The sequence below is a fragment of the Hyperolius riggenbachi genome, chromosome 10 (assembly GCF_040937935.1).
Source record: "Hyperolius riggenbachi isolate aHypRig1 chromosome 10, aHypRig1.pri, whole genome shotgun sequence".
NCBI classification, from domain to species: Eukaryota; Metazoa; Chordata; class Amphibia; order Anura; family Hyperoliidae; genus Hyperolius; species Hyperolius riggenbachi.
In genome coordinates, this window is record NC_090655.1 from 106,916,462 (window position 1) to 106,943,006 (window position 26,545).

Sequence of the window (26,545 nt, forward strand, 5' to 3'; positions counted from 1 at the left end):
TTGCCAGGGACAATGGGGTTCTGTTGTACGGAGTCTGAGCAACACTCCATATCCCTCTCGCCTATTTATCAAACTATATTAAATAAGCCTCCCCCTAAGAAAGGTTCATATATGGAGTCTGCTGTGGAGGTGGCAGGCACTCCCTGCAGTGCATGCTGGGAGATATAGTCCTCGATTCATCATTGAATTACCGAATTCGAAGTTTATCGATTTCTAGTTGTATACATCAAGGTTTTTCCGCATTCGGTGTGAATTCGATAAAATATCGATAACAATTCGGTAACCATTCGGTAACGTGTCGATATTTCCATTTTACAGCGGGAATGTAACACAAGGCCATAAGATTCCCATGGAATTGTGGCTAAAAGGCAGTCCTTTGAACACTACGTAGCAACATTCTGAATAGGGCTTAACACCTGGGCCAGGATTCTGGAAGTGGCTTGGGACAATCCCACAATTTCGCCAGCTGTGGCTTGATAGGAGCCTTTTCTAAAAAAATATAGTGCAGCTAGCAAATTAGTTAACCCTGGCATTGCCTGTGTTCTCTTACAAGATGATTCAAGAGAAATGCAGATGTCCTGTTATAGCAAATAAATCCATTCTCTTGCAAATTGATATGGTTCTAGACCTTATTCTTGCCCTTCTGCGCCTTTGAATCACTCTCAGCTGATACATAACCACTTCAAATGGCTCCATCTTCTCTGTCAGCAATGATCTGACAGGAAAAATGACAGAGCAGTGAAGGTGATAACTAATCCTAAATGTAACGCTAAACCACGCCCACTTTCATGAATTGCACTATCTTCCGTTTTAACGCATCACTAATGATTACCGAATTATTACCGAATGCTCGCTAACAGCTGTAGATAAATTTGATGAATCCTGAAATCAACGTAATAAATTCGGTATTTTACCGAACTGTCATTAACCAATTCGATAAGTCTTGATGAATCGAGGCCATAGTCCTTTCATGTGAGTATGGTGGTCAGGGAGGTGCAAAACCACAGGAAGCTTCAGTCTGTGCACCCCTTGCGGCATTTGTGGATATTTCTGGAAAGTATTCTGGATGCCAGCTAGGGAAGACAGGTAAATAATTCTTGCCCCCAGTACCCCCCCACCCCCACCCCAGCGCACTCAATTTATGAACCTCTCTTGGGGAGCAGGTTTGTTTTATATATTTTGATAAATAGGTGCTTAGTTTCCTTTTAAGGCCTGTCCACTGTTAAAATAAACCATATTGCTTGTTGTTTGCTGGCATCATGCAATATTGGAGGTATACTTAAAATATGTATAGAAGTAAAAAAAAAAAAAACTCGTTTCTATCAATTCTGCTGTATGGAAGTTCTCCTTGAAATGTGTATGCGGTGATATTGGACCAGTGATTTAGTGGAGGATCTGAAAGATTGGTCAGAGCATAGCCCATGAGTGGGGAACCGATTGCACCCTTTGTGAGCGCTTAAAGGGAACCTTAAACACTTGATGACCCAGCCTTTACCCCCCCCTTTAAGGACCAGCGCTGTATTTGCTGATCTGTGCTGGGTGGGCTCTACAGCCCCCAGCACAGATCAAACCCCAGGCAGAGCGACCAGATCGCCCCCCTTTTTTCCCCACTAGGCGGATGATGTGCTGGGGGGGGGTCTGATCGCTCCTGCCTGCGTGTGGCTGGCGGGGGGGGGGCACCTCAAAGCCCCCTCCACCGCAGGATTCCCCCTCTCCCTCTCCTCCCTCCCTTCCCCGGATATCCGAGGCTGCACAGGAACGGATCTGTCCTGTGCAGCCTCTAACAGGCTCCTGCCTGTCATGTGACAGCGATCCCCGGCCGCTGATTGGCCGGGGATCGCTGATCCAGTACAACGATGCTACTGTTAGCAGCGTTGTACAAATGTAAACAAAGCGGATTATTTCCGCTTGTGTTTACATTTAGCCTGCGAGCTGCGTTCGGCAGGCCCGCAGGCTATTCACGGAGCCCCCCGCCTTGAATTGACAGGAAGCAGCCGGTCGCGCGAGCAGCTGCTTCCTGATTAATTAGCCTGCAGCCGGCGACGCAGATCTGCATCGCTGGTCCTGCAGCTGCCACTTTACCGACGCGTGGTATGAGTGCGCGGTCGGCAAGTGGTTAACTGAGAGGGATATGGATGTTTCCTTTTAAACAATACCAGTTGCCTGGCATCCTGCTGATCTCTTTGTTGCAGTAGTATCTGGCTCTAAACCTAAAACAAGCATACAGCTAATCCAGTCTGACTTCAGTCAGAGCACCTGATCTGCATGCTTGCTGAGGGGCTGTGGCTAAATGTATTAGAGACACAGGATCAGCAGGAGAGTCAGGCAGCTGGTATGATTTTAAAAGGAAAAATCCATATCCTTCTCAGTTTAGGTTCCCTTTAAAATATGGTATATATATTCAGATTTGATACCAACAGAGGGACTGATGTTTGAGATGAGCATGGCTGAGTGCTCTGCAGGCTGCATGCTCTGGCTACGTTTTTGGCAGGGCACTTGTGCTAGCTGCTCTCTCAGCAGGGCCGTGCTGCAGAAGCTGCATTTTGGTGGTGGTGAGGTAAGGTGTGGATCTGACATGAAGAGTGGTTGCTCAGAGTAGAAGCCTCTACATTGAGGCAGTTCATTTCATCTGAGCACGTAGTAATGCATATACTGCCAGTCTACATACCAGTTTGGGCCAAGCAGGCTTAGTGGCAGATGTCAGAGTCTCTTGAAGGTAGTTTATAGTTAGTATAACTGTATGGACTATGGCTACAAATATAGCATTAGTAGATCACCGTACCCTGTTAGCCATCAGTTAAAACAAAGTTTAGAGCCAGGATGATACCATTTTGTTAACTGAAAAGAAAAAGTTTTAATGTCAAGTATTCTTCAGACTGCCATCCTGTAACTGATCTCGGAAGAACAACTTTAAAAGTACATTTGAACTTCAGAAGCAAGCATAGAGACGAGTTCTCAATACAGGACAATGCCACTGAGATTTCAAAGTTAATTATAACAACCTGAAAAAAAACCTCAGGTACCTTGGAAAGGCTAACCCAGCATGAAAGCATCATAAATCCAGGATTCATTAAATAAGTTTTTTTTAAGCAGAGCAAATGTATTATGATTAGAATTATTATTGAAAATGCTATGTAAGGAAATACATGCACAGATTAATAATTCACCATCTAACTGATTATCCTGTTGCAGCACATTTCTGTTGCTGAGGACATAACTTGAGTGTTCTTCATGTACCAGTATTAGCTTTGATCCGGATCCAAACATTAACACTAGCATTGATGCCGGGCCTTAAAGGACAACTGAAGTGAGAGGGATATGGAGGCTGCCATATTTATTTCCATCTAAGCAATGCCAGTTGCCAGGCCCTCCTGCTGATCCTCTGCCTCTAATACTATTAGCCATAGCCCCTGAACAAGCATGCAGCAGATCAGGTGTTTCTGACATTAATGTCAGATCTGACAAGACTAGCTGCATGCTTGTTTCTGGTGTTATCCAGATACTACTGCAGAGAAATAGACCAGCAGGGCTGCCTGGCAACTGGTACTGATTAAAAGGAAATAAATATGGCAGCCTCCGTATACCTCTTACTTCAGTTCCCCTTGAAAGTGAACCCGAGCTGACTGAAAATAGAAACGTTTGATACATGCCTAAGAAGAGGCCTTCCTTGAGGTCACTGATGCTGCTTGGGACCCTAGGAAAGATTGCGGCTACGTTCCTCTTTGTGAACAAGTGTGGTTGCACTGCATCTGTGCTAGTATGCCTGCGCAGCAGCATGGAGGTGCTCCTGGTCAAACAGCTACAGCTTACGGCGTGTTGTGACTGTATTCATGCATGGGCAGTATGGTGGTGTACATTCACGGTGAGGAGCATTGCCACGACAACCTAGCCAGCAAGCTCTTGTCATATATGCTCAGAGGGTCCCTGAACAACAATGGTGGGAGCGAGGAGGACACGGGAAGTTTCTGGACTATACAGAGGCTTCCCTCTACTTTTAGTAGTACTGTGCAGGTGCAGAACGCTCCTGGGCAAGGGAGCGCGGAGAGGGTGGGCCACGCATGCGCAGGAGCGCCCGACTGGCCAGATTACAGGTAGGATTTACAAGAAAAAGTAGCAGCCCGGAGAGGATGGGGAGGGAGCTCACGCGCCTCATAGGGCTGGAGGAATCCCCAGGTAAGTATCTCAAGGTGAGTATAAATACACCAATACATCCCATCTCAGGTACAATTTGAAGCATGCCTGAAGTGAGAGAATTATATAAGCTATGACAATTGCCTGGCTTTCCTGGTGATCACATCTGCCTCAAGTACTTTTAGCGATAGACCCTGAACAAGTATGCAGATCCGATTTCTGACTGAAGTCTGACTGGCTTAGCCGCATGCTCATTTCAGGTGTGTGATACAGACACTACTGCAGCCTAAGAGATCAGAAGGGCTGCCAGGCAACTGTTTTTGTTTTGTTTTTTTAAACGAACTATGGCAGCCTCCATATCCCTCTCACTTCATGTGTGCTTGAGGTATACTGTGTCAAGAAGCTGCAGTTCCAGGCGGCCGGCACAGGGAGGCAGAGCTGCACACATAGACTTGGGTGTTTATTTTATCCCTGACCTATCTTTAGCCTATCAGAAAGAAAATGTACCAGCCCTTACAAAATGCATAATGTCATGTATTAACCCCAACAAGTACAAGTTGTACTTTTTTCATTTAACTAAAATGTTAAAATCCTATTTCCTTTATTATCTCATGATTTTACATACCAACCTACTGTTCCAAGAATATAAGTTCTCAACCACGGCTGTATAGAAATAATTTGTGTGAGTGAGTTCCTAATTTGCAGACCTTAATAAATTGATTTGAAAAGAGAGAGAGATGCAGGGCTTCCACGGGCCATGATCAGAATCAGCTGCCTGCCTTTGCATGTGATCTTCGCTAGCTGCACTGTGGGAGAGCAGTTAGAGACCAAGAGAATAGAAGTTTTAGTGTAGCATTTTCTGTCCCCCTCCCGTCAGAGGAAACTCGTAATACAGTGATCATGCCACTAAAATGTGACATGTACAGAAATAACCTCCTGCAAGCATTATTTATTTTATTTTCGCACTCCCTCACTCCTAAACAGACACACACTGAGGTTAGGAGTCTAACTACCTTGTTTTATAGACTTCTGTTCCTTTGAGACTTGGCTGGAGATTAGGCTTGAGTGGGTGGTTACAAATTTTAATAGCCAGGCCCATCTTTTCTAAAGAGAATATAAAACCCCCTTACTGTATGCAAATGGGAAGCCACTAATACAGACTACAGGGCATTAATCTGCCTCTTAAGGCGAAGTTTGTTCTGAAAATCACTTTTGTTTAGCCTCACACTGAAAGCTGCTGTAAATTGAATTCTGCAAGGTTTAGTTCTGTTCCATAAGCAAGTATCCTATATGTGACATTTTTCTTCTATAATTCAGTCCATTGCTGGTTTAAAGTGACTGGAGTAAATCTGCGCAATATGACTGAGCATATGAATATAAAGTACATTTATGTGATTGTCACCCCAAAGGGTAGATTTTAGTTAGAGGAGTGATTTGCCCTCTGTGAAGATGATGCTCTGTGGCAGGACTTTTCAACCTTTTCCCTAAGCGAGTGAGGGGGAGTCAAACTTTGTGGAGACAGGACCAGGACGCGCGGCAGGTGGGAAATTAAGTGCCAGGCAAACCAGTTGTGTATCACCCGGCCAACAGCAAAGTATCACTGGTGGTACGCGAACCACAGGTTGAAAAGCCCTGCTCTATGGGGTACAAATAAGTGTTTTAATTACACCTTGAGTTATGCCTGCTTTAAAGAGGAGTAGAGTAGTGGTTAGCACTCTAATGCAGTTGGTATGTTCTCCTCGTGTCTGCGTGGGTTTTCTCTGGGCACTGTGGTTTCCTCTCACAATTGGCCCTAGACTAAAATAAAGATATGACTATGGTAGGGATTAGTTTGTGAGCTCCTCCAAGGGACAGTTGGTGACTAAAAAAAATGATACTTGCCTATGGACAGGAAAGGCTCTGAATCCTATAGAGCCTTCCCTGTCTTCTCTTGCTTCCCTCGTTCCAGTGTTGCCACCCCTGTTGTGTGTACTCAACCCTTGGCAGGCTCTGTACTGAGTATGCGTGTGCGCACTTATGCACGCAGTCGCGCATGCGCAGTAAGAAGCCGCCCAACTTCGGAAACACTCAGGTACCCATGTGCTTCCAAAGCTGCCCGAGGAAGCAGATTAAATAATCTGATTGTTTGTCGACTGTTGGTATTAATATGGCAGCCTCCATATTCTTCTCACTTCAGCTGTCCTTTAAGGTGATAGGAGGGAATATCGCGGCTAGCCTGCGCCTTCCTGTCTAGAAATATAAGGGCAGAGACATACTTCAGAGTGCTTTTCAATCCGTTTTCATTTTTAAAACCACACTCCCATTGACTTGCATTAAAATCGCGGTAAAATCATGACAGAATTGCTGCGATTGCAATTTTTCAAAAAATTGCAATTTTAATGCAATTCAGTGGGAGCATGTTTTGTAAAAACTGATCACAAAACACTGTGCAGTGTGTGTCTGCCCTGAGTCAGATTTTTCAACAAGTGATTGCAGGTGCCGAGGAGAGGAACAGACACCCCAGATGAATGTGGATCCAGCAGGAACATACACTTGTGCTTAGCTTAGGTAACTCTGTCTCTGGTCAGGTATCCTTCAAACATTTTCTAGTGACTTTCTACATAACTCCATGGCAACCCAAAGAGTAATAACATTTTGAGGGCTCAAACCCACTAGTGTGATTTTCTGAGTGTTTAGGAAGCGATTCAGACTGCTAGTGATTTCCCTAAACGCTCAGCTGTTAATGGATGGGCCAAATTCCACTGGAGCGATTACCAAATCGCAAAACGCAGGACATGCAGCATTTTCCGCGTTTAGCGATATATAATCGTTCATCAAAACCTGCACAGAGTGATTTTGCTAAAATTAATTGAAAGGACCAATCCGAATTAAAGCGCTAATCGCTACACAACCGCTGGCAATTTGAATACACTTTCTAAAATCGCTCCTGAAAACGCTCATGAAACCGCTTGCAAACCGCTCATACAAAACACTAGCGATTGCGATTAGCAATAGCGTTTTGTAGTGGGTTCCAGGCCTAACACCGTGTGAGCTCCTGCTGTAATATCCTACAGTTTCTTGCATATACTTTACAGCATTAATAGAGGAAATACCGAAAGGCTGTATATTACAAAATTGATCGTTTTTGTTAGTACTTTAAACTATTAACATAATTTAATAAAGACACTTTGTTTGTAAAATTGGAAATAGGACTGTGCCCTTAGTATTAGGAGTTACTTCAATTGGCTATACAATGCTTTTATTTACAGAGCATTTATAAAGATTTGTGATAACCGCATTTAAGCATACATTCTGCATGTAGACTACAATGAGAAGTTGAAGTGAGCACTGATCACATGATCACCTCCAGCCATCCAGTTTCTTACAATTTATCCTCCTGTTCAAATTAGTCACCTGGCTCTCCATTTATTTTTGTTGAGGAGCATTTCTGTGAAATGAACTGATTGCATCAAGTATTTGATTAGTGCAAGAGTTTAATTGTGAATTATTATTGTGTGCCAAAATAAGGATTCAAGTTATTTTTGCCTCAGACCATCTTTCTGTCGATTATAGATTTTGATCTTTCTCTTTTTATAGCGCGGGGACTGGACCATATAGCCGAAAACATCCTTTCCTACCTGGATGCCAGATCACTGTGTTCAGCAGAACTGGTGTGCAAGGAGTGGTACCGAGTGACCTCAGATGGTATGCTATGGAAGAAACTCATAGAGAGGATGGTCAGGACAGACTCACTGTGGAGAGGATTAGCAGAGAGGAGAGGGTGGTAAGTTCTCAGCCTCAAGCAAGCTACCGAGAGGAAAACGGCCACAAAATCATGCAATGTAATTTTGATTAATTCATTGCACATATAATGGCTATTGAAATCCTCCCTGCTGTATTATTGATTTTCACCCCTAGATGGCAACCTGAACATCGGTTCATAGTCATTATGTAACAACACATTCACACCATTCAGCTCCTTACAGCTGGCAGCAGCTGATTGGAGGATCGCCAGTCACCATGGCCACTAACTCCGCCCACCCATGCCAGCACAGCATCTGGATTGGCCAGATCTGCTAGCGCTAATGCATTTAAAGCAGCAGGCGACCTCACAATAGTACAGAGGCGCTCTGCTTGCTATAACATAATTGCTGGTAAGTTTATAATTTATTTTCTACTTAATTTATTCTCTGCCTTTGTTAATATTCCCCTTTGCTAACTATAACCTACCCCACTCTCTACCTTCTAATTTGATCCTTTTAAATTATTCACCGTTTACCACTGCAAACTCACCTATTCCCCTCACATAGTCTTGCAGTTTACTCCAGACTCCAATCACACATTGCTTGTAGTTTATCCCAAACCATACTAAAATAGTGAGCACTAATTTTACAATACTATCCTTATTACGCTAATTGTAAATACGTATGCAAGTTTGTAGGGCAACTTTTATAGCAATGTCTCTGTCTTCTGTTTTTTTGTACAGTTGTTTATCCCCTGTTTATTGCCTGAAGAAGTGGGCTGTGCCTGCGAAACGCGTTGCATCCTTGGGGTATCTTCAATAAATGTGTATTTATTTATTTAATCACAGTGTCTGCTTTAACGGAGGCAAGTCCACCACTTCCTCCCAGCGCCTCTGTTCACCTACCAGTATATTCAAGTCCACCCCAGGTGGAGGGGTGATCTACCCTTTTTCTCCTATCTACAGAGAGCGACTTCTTAATCCTGAGTGAGGACAGGTCTAATCTCCTCACCTGCCTATTGAGTGGTTACCTGAGCGGTAACCCATGTTTGTGAGTATTACCATCTCACTGTCTCGATTATTCAATCTGTCTTGACATACTACACCATATTGGGCTCTCGATTTCTCTTCAAAAAGTAAATGATGTCCCTTATTGACAGCGCACGTCACCCCAGCTGCTCGGCCTCAGACATTACCTAACACTTTACCCCGCCTCTTTTTCCTCTTAAAGCTACCTGGGCCTATGCAGTGATTTTATAGGTGGTGTTAACTCCTAAAAATGTTTTGTTATGGTTATCTGTATTTAGTGGGGAGGCGTGGCCATAGAGTCATTGCCAGTGGAGAGTGTCCAGGCAGATAAAAATTACTGTTGGGCATAATTAGGTCATTGTTTTCTTTTATTTAGCTAAAACTGCAATGTGTACATTTTTATTTCCTGTGATTATCTTTCAAGTAGGTCAGTCCTTATAACTTGTGTACAGCTGATGCTTTCCCCTTATTCAAAAAGGAAAAAAAAAGTTCAGTTGTGTGTAAATTGTATGAAGGTATCCTAAGGCAGAGTTCCCCAACCCTGTCCTCAAGGCCCACCAATAGTACTTTGTTTTGCAGAAAACCACAAACATACACAGCTGAGGTAATTAGTGTCTCAGCAGAGCTGATTAACTACCTCTGTGGATTTCCACAAAACTTGCACTGTTGGTGGGCCTTGAGTACAGCTTTGGGGAACACTGTCCTAAGGAATGCTATACAAAATTTAGTAAAACCATGCTGTCAGTTCGACTAACTAAAGACCGGTCCTGTCGCTCAAACATGTTCAGCTTTTATGAAGTAGTGAGATTTTGGGAAAGAAATAGTGGAGTATACGTGGACTTTGCAAGTGCTTTTGACACTGTTCCTCACAATAGCCTGATGCAGAAGCTGAGGATTCGGGGACTAGGAGAAAAGGAGAAAATGTGTGTATGTGGATAGAGAACTGGTTAAGGGATAGGAGGCAAAGAGTGGTGGTAAATGGAACATACTCAAAATGGGAAACTGTTATCAGTGAGGTACCGCAGAGGTCAGTACTTGGTCCAGTTTTTCAAATGTATTAATAAAAAATGTAGTAGCCAGAATATAAAGTAATGAAGCCATCTTTTCAGATACAAAATTATACAGAATTATCAACACGAAGATGGATAGTGATATATTACAACAGGATCTTGACAACGTAGCCATATGGGCAGGCACATGGCAGATGAAATGTAATGTTGATAAATGTAAATCATGCTCCTTGGATGTACCAATAATAGATCATCATATAAAATGAATGGCATACAGCTGGGTACATTTTCTTTTGAAATATAAAGAAAGTATCCTCCATGAGGGATGGGCTAGCCCAAAACCTGCCAGTTCTGATAGATTTCTACTAACCACTGTAAGTAAAAGACAACATAGGAGAAAAGTAATTTGTAGGACATTTTACTCTGGGCGAAACGTACTTTTCATTTGTTTTTTCATGTAAAATAAATTATATATTTTTTTGCGATATTGGTCCTTAAAGGAGAGGGGCATAGTTTGAATATATCAAAGAACAAACACGACACGGTAATGCTGGCTAAACATTTTTATTTTATACGGACAAAGTAGTGGTTATACTTCTCCACTGAGAAAACATTTAACAAGCCTAGGAGATGTGTACATATAAATCTGCCCCCAGTGGACAGGCCTGGCATTACTGTAGCACCCGGTACATTTTAGTCATTCTTCCTACTGACTATAATGCCAGCTGAGTAACTGCATTGTGCCATAAATCTGCTTGCAGTATGTTCTTGTAACCATGTTTGTGTTGCGCATTCACAGAATGTTAACTTCACACATGTATTTGCAGGGCACAAATCATACCGTCCTAGCGGAGTATTAAGCCGTGGTTTCAGAACTGGAGAGTAAGCGTTCCTGAATCTGCCAGCGTTAAACTGTTTCTTCTCTGCCTTATGAGCCCATAGAGCCCTATTACCTGTCTCCTGGAACCACAAAGCAGTCAGCTCTTTAGAATGGCCTGTGTAAATATGAATGAGAACATTTGCATCGGGCCATCTTTCGCTGATTTTCAAACTCCATATTCTTGCCTATTTTTCAAGCCTGAGCCACTTTGGGAAAGGAGAACGTAAAATGTAAGCCGTAGTCTGCCGTAAAGCGGCGACTCTTGCGATGTTACGGGGTGATCTGTGTCCTCCATGACAAGTGAATACATACATTTCCATGAAGTGGTGGAAATGGCTACTCTGTGCATTTTAGAAACCACATACCTTTTGAACAGAATCCTTTGTACCTGTCAGATTTCCGCCACGGTGACTGTCATTACTGGCGCACAGAGTGCCTCGTTACTATGAGTGCATCAGAACTCATGGTCACCAATCCGATGCCTTTTTTAATGTGCTATATCACACCAGAGAAATGAGCCTGGAAGTCTAGTTTACTGCTATGGTTAAGCAGACATGTAATTGAAAGTTTAGTGTTCTTTGAAGGAAATCTGAACTAATCTAAATTATTTAAAATAAACACATGATGTACCTGCAAATTAATATTCCATACTTACCTCGCTGTCAGTTCCTCTCAGAAGCTCACCATTTTCTTCTTACAGTGATCCCTTCCAGTACTGACAATATTTTGTCAGAACTGAAATATATCAGTTGCTGTCAGGGCCGGCCTTTGACCTGAGCGACCGGAGCGATCGCTCAGGGCGCCGGGCCGCCGGCTTCCAGGGGGGGCGCCGCGCCGCTCTCCTGCCGCCCGGCCACATATTGTTTATTTTTATCCGCTCACTTGCGGCGGCTTGCGCCGCGCGACTGTCTCCCTCTGGCTCCGCCCCCTGGTGCCGCTGGGGGTGATGGGGGCGAAGACCAGAAACAACTGCTGGAGCCTGCAGCCTCTTGGAGGCAGTGTCTGTGATAGTCTCCGCCCCATGCTGCGTGATAGGAGGAGGATGAATGCGCTCGGTGCCAGCCACCCTGCCCTGACCTGGCTGTGTGTGGCAGTGGGTGACTGGATTGACTGTCCCTTTGAGACCCCGAGACCCGGGCTGGCCATCTCCCCAACTGACTGGACAGACCACGTCACCATCGAAAGTAAGGCTCCGCTCCCCATCCCATACATATATATGTGCAATGCAGCAGCCAGCAGATGAGATGTGTGTGTGTGTGTGTATATATATATATATATATATATATATATATATATATATATATATATATATATATATATTATGCAGCAGCCAGCAGATGAGATGAGTATATGTATATATATATATATATATATATATATATATATATATATATATATATATATATATATATATATATATATATACATACATACATACATACATACATACACACACACACACACACACACACACACACACACACACACACACACACACACACACACACACACACACACACACACACACACACACACACACACACACACACACACACACACACACACACACACACACACACACACACACACACACACACACACACACACACACACACACACACACACACACACACACACACACACACACACACACACACACACACACACTAAGTGGGGGTCTGCCTATATACATACACACTAAAGGAGGATCTGCCTACACTAGTAGCCTATACTGTATACACTAAGGGGGAGATCTGATCTGCCTACAATAGGCAGATCCCCCCCCCCCTTAGTGTATATAGGCTCTACTAGTCTTGTATATGTAGGCAGATCCCCCCTTTAGTGTATATATAGGCAGATCCCCCTTAGTGTATATATTATATATACACACACTAAGGATCTGCCTAATATATGTACACTAAAGGAGGGGACTTGCCTACAAGACTAGTAGCCTATATACACTAAGGGGGATCTGCCTATAATAGACAGACCCCCCCCCCTTAGTGTATATAGGCTACTAGTCTTGTATATATATTAGGCAGATCCCCCTTAGTGTGTATATTATATATACACTATTTATTTAAGTATTTGTAGCGCCGACATATTACACAGCGCTGCACAGAGTATATATAGTCTTGTCACTAACTGTCCCTCAGAGGGGCTCACAATCTAGTCCCTACTATAGTCATATGTCTATGTATGTATTGTGTAGTGTATGTTGTAGTCTAGGGCCAAATTAGGGGGAAGCCAATTAACTTATCTGTATGTTTTTGGGATGTGGGAGGAAACCAGAGTGCCCGGAGGAAACCCACACGAACACGGGGAGAACATACAAACGCCTTGCAGATAGTGCCCTGGCCGGGATTCGAACCAGGGACCCAGCGCTGCAAGGCAAGGGAGTAAGATGGCGCCGGGTTCGGTCGCCGCGGCCACAGGGCTCCGGGCTTTTTTCTTTTTTTTACTATAATCCAGTCTCCTCCGAGCTCCTCTTCCTGAGGGCAGGGGCACGCAGGTCTCGCTCTGCATCCGAGCCTTTTGGTCCCGGTCTGCCTGCGGAATGATCAGCTGTTTGGGACCCACGTGCTCATCGCGAGATCCCAGGAGTCAGCTGCTGCGGACGTGGGGGAGCCGGGAGCGTCGCCTCTGCAGCCGCGAGGGAGCAGGACACTGAGCCGGCCGAACCGCCGCTGCCGCTTGCACAGGACGTCCTGTATCGGCACTGGGCTGAGCCGCCGCTGGGGTGACCAGACGCCGCTGAGGGACCCCACATCCACGTGGACTGTGATGCTGCAGCTGCTGCCAGGGAGGACAGACGCCGCGGATTGTGAGCGGGCCACCCACCTCACAGCTAGGTGAGGTCTGACTAACGCTGCTTCCCCCGCTGGGTCAGGGCTGCTACATCGCTGTGCCCACAGCAGGCCAGTGTTCCGCTGCTTCTCCGGCCATGCCGTTTCCGCTGCCTCTCCGGCCATGCTGTCCTCTCCACTCCACCACGGAAGTCAAGTGCCCCCTCCCAGCGTCCCCTGGATGAATTTTCGGGCCATCCTCGCACCACACGTTGACGGGACAAATGCGGGACATTATGGGGTAATGCGCATTCGAGCCCTTGAGTAGCCAGGCTGGCCAGCCAAGACACCGCAGCAGCCATAAGAGGACTCTTTCTTTTTTCTCTGCAGCAGCCAGGGGCAGCCAGGTTACCTTAAATCCAAAGGGAGCTCTCTTTCACTCTCACTGTATGCACTGTACTGTATGCATCTGTTTATCTTTTTTTCTCTCTCTCTCCCCCAAGATGGACCAGGGGCATCTGATCAAAGTATCGCTGCAGAAGCGTTTTGAGTGCCATAGACGGCAGCAGATGTCCCTCTGGTCCTCTCTTTGGGTCCATTCCATTCTACCTATGTTCTGCTTCACTCCGTAACTATGCATTGTACCTACTGTATGTATCGCCGTATATATGTATGTATGTATCTACTGTGTACCTACTGTATGCTGCCTGTTCAATTTCTGTACTGTACCACCACCGACCCTGTTGTGCCAAAATCAATTCCGGGTACAACTCACGTTGTACTTGGCGAAATAAATGATTCTGATTCTGAGAGAGCTAACCACTACGCCACCGTGCTACCCATACACTAAGGGGGGATCTGCCTAATATATATACACTAAAGTTTGGATCTGCCTGCAAGACTAGTAGCCTATATACACTAAGGGGGGGGGGGGGGTCTGCCTGTAATAGATAGATCCCCCCTTAGTGTATATAGGCTACTAGTCTTGTACATGCACTGTGTGGTGTGTGTGTAGAGAGGATGAATGGGGGAGGGGGTGGGCACCAAAATCTGGTTACGCTCAGGGCGCTGTGAAACCTAAGGCCGGCCCTGGTTGCTGTCAGTTATAACTGAAAGGACAACTGAAGTGCAAGAAAATGTCCATGTTTCCCTATGGCTTGAGTGGGCAATATTACAGTTTACCAGTGTGCTGACCAGGAAGCGGTTATGGGGTAATGGCCATTTTCAAAATTAAGGACGGAGAATTCCATTGATCACAGTGGACAAATGGGATGCAGGAGAGGAGAAAGAGATTGAGGAGTAGAGTACATGGGAGGCAAGTATGACGTGTATATGTTGATTTTGACTTTTAATTTGCTTTAAACATTTAGCCTGTATAGACAAAAAATGTCTACTGTTAAAACCTTCAAACCAGTTTGTAACCGCTGTATAGTGGTCACATGACCAGGTACACAAAGGCAATTTAAGCAGCTGCTAGATTAATGCTCTCATTGGTAATACATAGGGTGGCACTGCAGACACCACCTCTCCCTAATCTCTCTCTCCATGGACATCCCCTGTAGGTTGAGGGAATTTGTTTCTGCGGTTGCTGTGTTAAAGGACAACTGATCTTACAGGGCTTCCATCTTAATTGCCTTTTAAAGCGGATCCGAGATGAAAAACTAACTATAACAAGTAACTTGTCTATATATCTTATCAAAAGTTTAGATAGTTTACACAGCAAATCTAGCTGCCAACAGCTTCAACAGTTTATGATTATTTATTCCTATGATACAATGAGAGCGGCCATGTTCTGTTTGACCCATTCAACGCAGGCAAGCCGATCTGTATCTCCAGCCCTCAGCCTGTGAAAACTTCACTCTCCCTCTTCCCCTCTGCCTCTGAAATCTCTGGCTAGTAACCTTCTCCTCCTCCTGCACAGACTGAGCTCCCATAAGCCCTTGCTACAGAGCAAGAGTGCAAAGGCACTGTGGAGAAGCTGTGGGTGAGGCTTGTTTAGTTTATAGGGAATTAGAGTATTAAAACAAAACAAAAAATGTATTTGGCTTGAGGAATGTCCTACAAACTATATGAAAGGAACACAATTATGCAATGAGTAAAAGTTTACCTTGGATCCACGTTAAGCAGTGCACTTTGCCTGCCTGTCTTGCTGATCTTCTGCCTTGAATACTTTTGGTCATAGACCTTGAACAAGCAATGTAGATCAGCTGTCTGACTAAAGTTTGACTGCCGTTGCCGCATGCTTGTTTCAGGTGTGTGATTCAGACACTACTGATGCATGAACGATCAGCAGGACGCCAGACAACTGGAATTGTTTAAAAGGAAATAAATATGGCCTCTGTTTGGGTCATTTTTCCTTTTATTCACCTACGGATATTCCTGGACAGGTCACAGAGGTGGATGCAGTGTCAGTCATCTACACATTTCAGACATCTGGAGTTGTTTCATTAAAGAGAACCCGAGGTGGGTTTGAAGAATATTATCTGCATACAGAGGCTGGATCTGCCTATACAGCCCAGCCTCTGTTGCTATCCCAAACCCCCCTAAGGTCCCCCTGCACTCTGCAATCCCTCATAAATCACAGCCATGCTGCTGACAAACAGCTTGTCAGAGCTGGCTGTGTTTATCTCTATAGTGTCAGTCTGCTGCTCTCCCCGCCTCCTGCAGAACTCCAGTCCCCGCCTGCATCCCTTCCCTCCCTGCTGATTGGAGGGAAGGGACGGGGGCAGGGACCGGAGCTATGCAGGAGGCGGGGGAGCAGCTGAGACTGACACTACAGATGTAAACACAGCCTCACAGCACGGCTGTGATTTATGAGGGATTGCAGAGTGCAGGGGGACCTTAGTGGGGTTTGGAATAGCAACAGAGGCTGGGCTGTATAGGCAGAACCAGCCTCTGTATGCAGATAACATTCTTTAAACACACCTCGGGTTCTCTGTAAGCAAAAAATACATAAAAAGGCACACACTCATGTTCCCAAACATTTCCCAGCTACTGTCTTATGCCATAGTTACTACAGGATGAGCAGAACTTTATTGGGCTATTAATCCCTACTCCTCCAAGTCAGGCCAGCTGGGAGATGATTCCATGTTCAACATATCTTCCTTTGTGTTGTGTGCGTTGAACAACTCCAACTGAAATAAAAGGTATAATGGCCACACGTGGTGGGATATACAATAGATCAGGTAAACCTTTTTCATTGCCTACTTCATATGATCTCAGGACTTTGGGGCACACTCATAAGGCTGATCAAAAGCTCTTAAAAAAGTGGCATCACTGCGCTTTGGAGATTCCCATTTGTATGTAAGTTCTGATCACCCTCAGCAGTTGGCTGATGGTGTAATGGTTAAGGGCTCTGCCTCTGACACAGGAGACCAGGGTTCGAATCTCGGCTCTGCCTGTTCAGTAAGCCAGCACCTATTTCAGTAGGAGACCTTTGGCAAGTCTCCCTTACACTGCTACTGCCAATAGAGCGCGCCCTAGTGGCTGCTGCTCTGCTCTGGCGCTTTGAGTCCGCAAGGAGAAAAGCGCAATATAAATGTTATTTGTCTTGTCTTGTCTTCTGATCACTTCAAATGATCAATGGGGTTATAAGGGATCAGCACTTTCTGGGAATTCTTCTTCATGATCTGCAAATATTTTCCAAACCTCATATTAATTGAGCCAGCCAGCCTGATTATTTATAACTGTCAGATGGCATTCAGTACTTTAAAGGTGGAGACACGTTAGAGTCGGACACCCATCCACAACTTTTGACATCTTCATCGATAGCATTGTGAAGCCGAAACACGTCAGTCAGTTGTTTCTTTAGCTGAAGCAACAGTCACAGCTAGTCCGTTACTCCCGCCAAGTAAATGGAGTTTCCGATCAGACTTAAAAAGTAGATGTTTGAAGTAGTGATTTTCCCCCAGCATGAAATGAGTATGCCCCTTTGTAAATGACTCAACCTCTTAGGATAGAACCAATAGTTACAAATGATGGAGCTTGATCTGCTGCCTGTCTGCACGCTTGTGAAAAGCCCCTTATCACGGAAAAAGATGCTTAGGGCACGGTAATTAGCGCAAAGTCCGGTTTGTGCGAAAACTCGCATCGCGGTGCGACGAAAACTGCACACCGGATGCGCCTATAAGGGCACATTGGGTGCGATCTTAACGTCGCATAGTGTGACGTTAAGGTCGCACTCAATGCGCCCATATTGGCGCATCGGGTGCACCGTTTTCGTCACACTGTGATGCAACATTTCGCGCACACCGGACTTTGCTAATTACCGCGCCCTAAGCTTCTTTTGCCGTAATAAGGGGCTTTTCACAAGCGTGCTAACAGTTAGCACCGCTTTGTGAATCAAGCCCAATGTCTGTACTTGGTTTCTGTCAGGTACAGATCTCCAATAGATGTCACTTCTGGCAGCCTGTAAAGAAGCCTAAAGGACAGCTGCACTGAGAGGGATATGGAGGCTGCCATATTTATTTCCTTTTAAACAATGCAAGTTGCCTGGCAGCCCTGCTGATCTATTTGGATGCAGTAGTGTCTGAATAACACCAGAAGCAAGCATGCAGCTAATCTTGTCACATCTGACAATATTGTCAGACACAGCTGATCTGCTGCATGCTTGTTCAGGGTCTATGGCTGAAAAAATTAGAGGCAGAGGATCAGCAGGACAGCCAGGCAACTGGTATTGCTTAAAAAGAGAAAAATATGGCAGCCTCCATATCCCCCATGCTTCAGTTGTCCCTTAATGTATCAGTTAAACATTTTGTACCCTAAATGACAGACGTGAACTTGAAGTCTATAACATATATTACTTAGATTGATGTGAGTGTAATTATTTAAGGCAGTATAGTACAGTAACAGTAAACAAAACAGGAACGCATGTAATCTTTCTCTTTCTGTTATAAATATTGCATTTTCTTCTCTTTATGGAACAATACTTGACGGGCATGTGCCCAATTAATCTTCAAGGTTTCTGGTCTCACCAGGTTCAATTGGCAGAATACAGATTTACTTGTTTTAATATGGGTAAAGAGATTATGTAAAATGAGTTTACTATATCAACAGAGGCATTTCTTCAATGTGTGCTTCAGCCTCTAAAGTGATGCACATACTTTTATTTAAATGAAGGATCTGAGTGCAGTAGAAGCTTTGATGGTATTAGTATTGAGTTTGTATTTGGGCTTTTGACAGGCATTTTTTACCGCTCCTTCTCTTCATATGCATATTGCTATGTGTACTGCTTACCGAGTGTTCTCTTGCAATCCGCTCTTGTTTTCAGCACTTACGAGGCGCTGAGGGCCAAGTCAGTGCAATGGAAGCAGTTTTTATTAAAGAGGGTTTCCAGAAACCTTGTAATGCTTCTCAGTTGCATCAGGACAGAGCTAAGGCCTGGGACCCCCTTCCCTAAAAAAAGAAAAAGAAAAAAAAGCAGGTAGCCCTTAAAGGAGGCATCAGGCAATTTGAGGAACAGGAGATCTACTTACCTGGGGCTTCCTTCAGCCCCTGGAGGGTTATGTGTCTCTCGCCGCAGCTCCGCTCCAGTCCGGTGCCCCAGGGTCCCCTCCATAGCAGCTGCCGACCCGGCGAGGTCACAGCCTCTGCAGATGCAAGACTGTACGGCTGCACAGCTCGCGATAACATTGATGTAGCCGGGAGCTTATGCTGATGATCCCCTGATAACCGTGTATGACCGAAACTTGCCCGGGTCCAGTGTACATGGACCCAATATATGAGTTTAAGTTTAATTATTGTTTTAAGTTTTTTCAATAAACCAACGTATTATGAATCAAGCCTGACTCAAGTTTATACGTTTTATGGTGACAATCACTTGGCTGACTAGGAGGAAGGTTAGTGTAAGATGTATATAGGGGTAAGTTTAGTGTTGGGAATGTATAGGGTGAGGGTTAGTGTTAGGAATAGGTAGGGGGTAGTTAGTGTTAAGTATAGATAGGGAAGGGTTCCTGTTAGGTATAGATAGGGGAGCTTTTCTGTTAGGCATAAATAGGAGAGGGTTCCCTTTATAAGCAAAGATAGGAGAGCGTGTCTATATTTTATCGAACTACTGATACAGTATGTTACCCTTTTTCCTGGAACCTATTTTAGGATTCGCAATACCTGCTATATTACAATAACCGCTTTATAGGGCATCCTTTTTACTGGTCGCTATTTGTACATGTACGCCATATCCCTCCTACTTCAGGTGTGCTTAGTTTTAGATTTTCAGGGCGGTAACATCAGAGTTGTAGAGTCAAAGGTCTGAAACGATTCTTGGGTTACTGGAGTCGGTAAAAATTCCTAGATACCCATATCTCCACCCATTCAGCCTAACTTCTGCAGTCGCCATGTTTTTTTTTTAAAGTGGTAATTAGTCTGATCACCAAATGGTATGCGCCACTTGCAAAGTTAAATAAATATACTGTTTGCATCAGTGGACCAAAGGGTGTTTTTTTTTTTATCTCAATTGCTGGCTGCAAAAGTAGCAAATGAGCATCTACATCAGATATCTGGGGAGAGGTCTGCGCTTTGCTTCCGCTGCTGCCAGTGTACCGGTACAATGTACCATATTTGGTGGTCCTACCCTAGGGTGTCCAGCTTTGATCTAAAATTGTCAATCTTATAGGATACTCTCGCTCTATACTAAAATAGAGGTGCCAGTGCTATTATTGTCTCAAGCCTGATGATCTACCCCATGCCCAGCATAAGCTCATTCAATGTATTGCTAATGCTACAAAAAAACACAAACTTATAAGAAACCATGTTTCATGGCCTATAAATTAGTTCACATAAGTAGACTTAGAGTATGTGCAAGACACAATACCTCACCCTTGTTAGAATGACCCACAACTGAAATGAGTGGATTACAAAAACTGAGATAGGATATCCCTCACACGTAGGTGCTAGTCTACTTTAGGGGATCCAGCAGGAAATCTCATAGGGGACAGCTGTCCAATTGCAACAGCCTCTTATAGCACAGAGCGTTGTGATTGGACAAATAGTGTGGACGTAGATTACTATAACCTATTGGAAACCTAGCAGTTTGAAAGGGTGCTGTCCACCCAATCACGTTAGCTGAATTTCCCTATGAGGTTTTTCTTCTGAATCCCCTAAAGTAGACTAGCACTATTATGGGTAAACAAATTCTGGTCTCTCATAGGTATATAAAGTTACAAAATTTGCTTTATTTTGGAATTCGTATGTCAAAAATTGCAGACCAACCAATTAAAATCATTTAAAACATGGCCATGATAGAGCGCTCACTCAATAACCACACCATACACACTCATACAATCATACACCCCTTCTGGTACCGGTACCATGTGTACTTATCTTCAGAGAGGGGGAGATAGTTTAAGTGTAGATAGAATTAATTGAACCACTTCTGCTTGCAATATTGCAGTAACGGATTATGCCGGTGTATGGAGTGATCTCACCATAAGCTTTATGTCCTGTCAGTTTCCGTCCCAATTCGGATTTCACCATCTACAGGGCTGCTGTAAGGTGTTAGAGTATTGCCCAGATTACCGGTAATCCTCGGTGGTCGGCTGTCTCGCTCAACCCAGTCCGCAGGAGCCTTCTCGGGGAGCAGACGCCGACCTATCACGCTGCTGCAGCTGCCGCCGATAGTTAGGAGCGCTCAAGGCCGCGGGATTTGCACCCGCCCATCGACGCGTTGCGCCCGCCCACTTGCGAGCTTTGTCAGGATGTGCGAGAAACCACGTTTCATGGCCTATAAATTAGTTCACATAAGTAGACTTAGAATATGTGCAAGACACAATACCTCACCCTTGTTAGAATGACCCACAACTGAAATGAGTGGATTACAAAAACTGAGATAGGATATCCCTCACACGTAGGTGCTAGTCTACTTTAGGGGATCTAGCAGGAAATCTCATAGGGGACAGCTGTCCAATTGCAACAACCTCTTATAGCACAGAGCGTTGTAATTGGACAAATAGTGTGGACGTAGATTACTAGATTACTATAACCTATTGGAAACCTAGCAGTTTGAAAGGGTGCTGTCCACCCAATCACGTTAGCTGAATTTCCCTATGAGGTTTTTCTTCTGAATCCCCTAAAGTAGACTAGCACCCTTATATACTCTATAAGCAATGGGTTTCTGTGTTAAACCCATATGACATACAACTTACTTTCAATAAAAGCTTTCAAGTCTTAAAGAAAGAGATTTATAGTACTTCTTGAAGGCACTGAAGGCCTGTTTTTCCTAGTGAATAGCCAAGTGCAACTTCCAGTCCTATGATCATTTAAGAGAATATCTCAGCAGCATAATTTCCAAACAGCTTTGCTCCCATAGGATTCAAAATGTCTGATTTAGGATAATTGCAGAAAGCGATCATTGCGTTCATTGCCCCAATAATTTTTCAAAGCAACGCTTTATAAATATGGACATTATAAGGGGCGATTTGCAGTCATGTTGTCACTTGATAAATAGGCTAGTTGTTAGCAGATTTACTTTAATTTGTTAGTATTTCTTAATGTAAAGCTTAATGTATGTTTGGACATGTTAAAAGCGTAAAGCTCAACTAACCCTAAAATTCAACAAGGCAAATTCTAATCGCAATCAGGTTAAGTGATCATAAATACTGTAGCTTATACAATAGAAACCAATTGATGGACAAAATACCCGTTTCATGGACCAAATATGGTTCCCGAAGCCCATTAAACCTACCATATTTTCTTGTTCCCTCTGAATGCAGCTATTAGACAGGTCAGTAAGGTGGACCACAGGAAACCAATTGAGAAGAACTACACACATGAAATAGGTGCAATTGTAATACTACAATCTGCTCACAGCAAACTACTCAGACTCTAGTCTGTATGGATAAGGGCGCATTTGTGAAACAGATTTTTGAGCTTGAAAACGTCAGTTGCGGAGGTAACAATTTACACTAATAGATGGGATTGCTTTGAGAATTTGCCTTTTTCTGTTTTGGCTTGAGCTTGGCTTTAAAGTAGTTGTAAGTCGATCAATGTCCTGTTAATGTGATAGATAACCATTCTAGGGGTAATGATTCGCTGAAAAACCTAAAAAAACGTCCTCCGGTATCAATACCAACTTGCATTTTAGATTATCTGCAAAACAAGTCTGTATAATTCTCTGAATAAGGTGCTCTCAAAACCTTAAAGAAACTGCACACAATTAGAGGTGGTAATACATCTATCAATTTTGCAGCCCGATCGAGCAGCAATCAGTTTAATTTATCAATCAAGTTGGAAGATCTTGAGCTGATGTGATCTACCGGAACATTTGGGGGCAGTGGTGGATTTGGCATCTTAAAGCCCCTTCTCGTGAGATTTCATGCTGAAATCCATCTGGAATTTGCCTGCAGTGTATGGGCAGCCAACAGATCTCTTTATGATCACACAGAGATAGATCTGTCTCTTACAACATTGTGTGAAATAAAACCATGCGCCACAGTCAGGCTGGTTATGTCTACATTTAGGATTGCAAGATTACATGATGGTTATTGATTTTGAGTCTTTTGTAATTTTAGCAGTTTGTTTCTTCTGTCACTTAGGGGCCAGTATCTATTTAAGAACAAGCCTCCAGATGGAAAGGCGCCGCCAAATTCCTTCTATAGAGCACTTTATCCCAAGATCATCCAAGACATAGAGGTGGGACACTCTCTCCTTTCTATGGAGTTTAAAAATCTTGATGTTGCCTGTTTTTGTTTTCAGAAATTGCTCATATTGCTTGTATTCTTTCTATACTTTCTAGACAATAGAATCAAACTGGCGGTGTGGCCGACACAGCTTACAGAGGATTCACTGTCGGAGTGAAACAAGCAAAGGGGTCTACTGTTTACAGTACGATGACCAGAAGATAGTGAGTGGCCTCAGAGACAATACCATTAAGGTGAATTCTGGGAACTTGCAATTGCTATGCTACAATCGTTTTGAACATGAGGTTCAGGTACCACTGATGATCACTGAGTGTGTGCCAGGTGGTTTCCAGTCATCTTATCCGGTTGCTGTAGCTACTGATGCCATTAGTGGCAATGAGTGAAGTACAGGGCTTCTAGCTGCACCTTCTCCCCAGCTCTGACAAGGTGAAATATGGCTAACATCTAAGGTGAACCCTATAACTTACATTGGAGTACATCTATCAAACCCAGTGCAAGGACAACTGGAGCAAAAATGGAGCAGAGTTTCAGATCGAGAATTCTGATTGTCCGCTCTGAGTAGCTGCCCCATTTCTGCTCCTACATGCATCAAGATTTGCTTTAGTCCATCTTGCACTAGATTTGGTAACTGCCCCATTGTATGTACAGCAGTGGATTCTGGGGGACATTTCCCAGTGTCCTTGTGCTAGAGGCATAGCATGCAGCAGGGATCTTTTGGAAGTGTTAGGAGTGTGTGCTTTATGCAGTGGAAATGGTGCAGAGTGATCAGGAGGGACTTATTTATGAAGCAAATTTTACAAAATGTAAACCGTTAACGCAGAAAATGCTAGCCATTGTGCCTTATAAAGGTGTAATGTTTGTTGGTGCTGTATCACATTTCTTTACACGACCATTTGATGCCTCTTAAAGTGTACCTGAGATGAGTATAAAAGAAGAATGTATACTTACCTGGGGCTTCATCTAACCCCATGTACTCGGCGGACTCCTTCGCCGTCTTCCTGGGTTGCTCCATTTGTCTTTAATCTTCTCCTTTAGGAAGGCTTCAGTCGCGACAGTTGGGCTGCACTGAGCATGAGGGCCAGGCCACGTTTGTAGCTGGGTGTGTTCTGTGCCTGCGCAGTACTACCTGCCTAGGTGCAGAAAGCTCCCGCCACCCAGCACAGTGCAGCACGGGAGGAGCATCTGAAGACTTCCTAACTGAGAACATTGAAGAAGAACAAAGCCACTTGAGAGGACGGCGAGGGAGCCCAGCGAGTACATGAGGCTAGAGGAAGCCCCAGGTAAGAATAAATTCTTCTTTTATACTCAACTCATGTTTCCCTTTCATGGGGAGCATAATCAAAACATGAAAAAAGACAAAACAATAATAAGGTGACACCCCTCTGATAATATGGCAATAGAGATAAAAGAAAAACTAGAAAATTAGGGTTTCAGGTCTGCAATCGATAATACATTCACTGTAAATGTAACTTTTAATTACAGTCATTGAGTAATAAATATGACAAAATCGTTAAAAATCGATATGTCGCGTCAATGTACAGGGATTGGCCTGATGCACATTTCATGGTCTATACGAGAGCTGCTTTCTTCAGAGGCAAGAAATTAGAGTTCAAAGGTTGTGACATGAGGCAGTTAAAAACATCATCAGAAAGTGTAACAGAGTATCGATAAAAGTCTCTCCTCTGCATCAGATATCCATTTCATCTAGTCAAACCCGTTGCAATCTGTAGCAGTGATCTATCCCCACCTTATTTATCAGCCCCCCTCCCCCCCCCCCCCCCCCCCCCCCCCAAGTACAAGAACAGGGGGAACTTCATGCAACTGTATAGAAACAGATACCCCTTAATAAATATTACAGCGTAAAGAGTGGCACCATAATCGTTAAGTGGGTTGTTTTGGTTAAAAGTGATCCATAGCCCAGAAAAGAAAAAGTTAGTTTTCCAGGAACTGGTTACATTTGTCATCTGCTTATGTACCGTATGTGATTCCATGCTCGACAGCAGTGACTTTTCTCTGATTATTATTCATTGAATCAATGCACTGCGTTCATAAACTAGCAAATAATGACTCTGAGACTGGCTATGACCATTAAACAGTGGTCCGGTATTGGCAAATAACTAGAGCTAAACCAATCTTATAATGATTCATACATGATGGAGAAAATCCAGTACTTTTCAGATAAATTAAGATTCATTCATTCTTTTGGTCCCCTTTTTTTTTAAATCTGACCACCATCAAATTGTGTCATTAATCTATCCCATCAAACAGGATTGAAAGCTGGGTAATACCTGAACATTTACAGTCAAGAGAATTCATATACAGCAATTTGCCCAGAATTTGAAGTGCCCATTTATTTGAAAACAATGAGACCAGCTTTTGGTTTCTTTGGTGCCTTCGCTCTTTTTTTGGGCACTGTCCAGTCTGCCCACTAGGACTGAAGATAACCTTTCATAATACAGTTGGTAGTAAAAAGAGCCGACGACCTAATTACACTGCCCACTACTGGGATCACTGCATCACATGATGCAGAGTAAGCACTGACGGGGAGAGGGCTTCTGCATCACAGTGATAAAGTGTGGCAGGAGAGTCTACAATCAGCCTCTCAATGTAACATCTGGCTTCCTGTGCTGTAATGTCCCAGGTAAAGCATGTACACACAAAAGTTTATAGAAGATTGTTTATTGAACTGTGACTATACTAAGGTTTGTACATTTTCACATTGCCAACATGTAACTGGCAAAGAAGTTTGTGTGAGGAGGAGGCATTTGTAAACTGCTTTTCTTCCACAGGACCCAAAGAGCTTGATACATCCAAGTTCAATAATTAGTGGCCGGATTGATATTGTCACACAAGAAAGAGCTAGGTTTGTAAATTCCAGATTGCACAGCTGAGATTTTAATCTGGACTTCAAGCCCTCCAGGCATGCAAGTGTCCTCACTGAATAGTCTAGGATGTTCCACAGGGGTAGAAGCAGCATGACAGAATGCTCTAGTTTTAAATGTTTTAAGGTGGAATCTATGAATGACTGGGTTATAAGCCCTTCTGATCTGAGGTTGTGGGAGGTCCACTGTATATTCAGCAGTTGTTTTAAATATCCTGGGGATTAATAGTGTAAAGATGTATTGGCCAGCAGCAGTATAACAGTGGTACATGAAGCTGTGTTTTTGGATTGGTTTGCTAAGTGATATTATGTATAATATTACATAGTTATTTGGGTTGAAAAAAGACATACGTCCAGCGAGTTCAACCAGAGAACAAAGTACAACACCAGCCTGCTCCCTCACATATTCCTGTTGATCCAGAGGAAGGCGAAAAACCCGTACAAGACACAGTCCAATTAGCCCCAAAAGGGAAAA

General features: G+C 43.8%; 1 protein-coding gene across 6 annotated transcripts in view; it reads left to right on the forward strand.

Annotated features, from left to right (window-relative positions):
* Positions 1-26,545, forward strand: part of BTRC (beta-transducin repeat containing E3 ubiquitin protein ligase) — a 312,139-nt gene that overhangs the window by 207,501 nt on the left and 78,093 nt on the right. For 5 of the 6 annotated variants that reach the window (XM_068255591.1, XM_068255593.1, XM_068255594.1 and 2 more), the window contains 3 exons: positions 7,708-7,894; positions 23,064-23,181; positions 23,285-23,422. In XM_068255591.1, coding sequence (XP_068111692.1) covers positions 7,708-7,894; positions 23,064-23,181; positions 23,285-23,422 — 443 coding nt within the window. The remainder of the gene's footprint in view (positions 1-7,707; positions 7,895-23,063; positions 23,182-23,284; positions 23,423-26,545) is intronic. The other variant, XM_068255590.1, reaches the window with a different exon arrangement.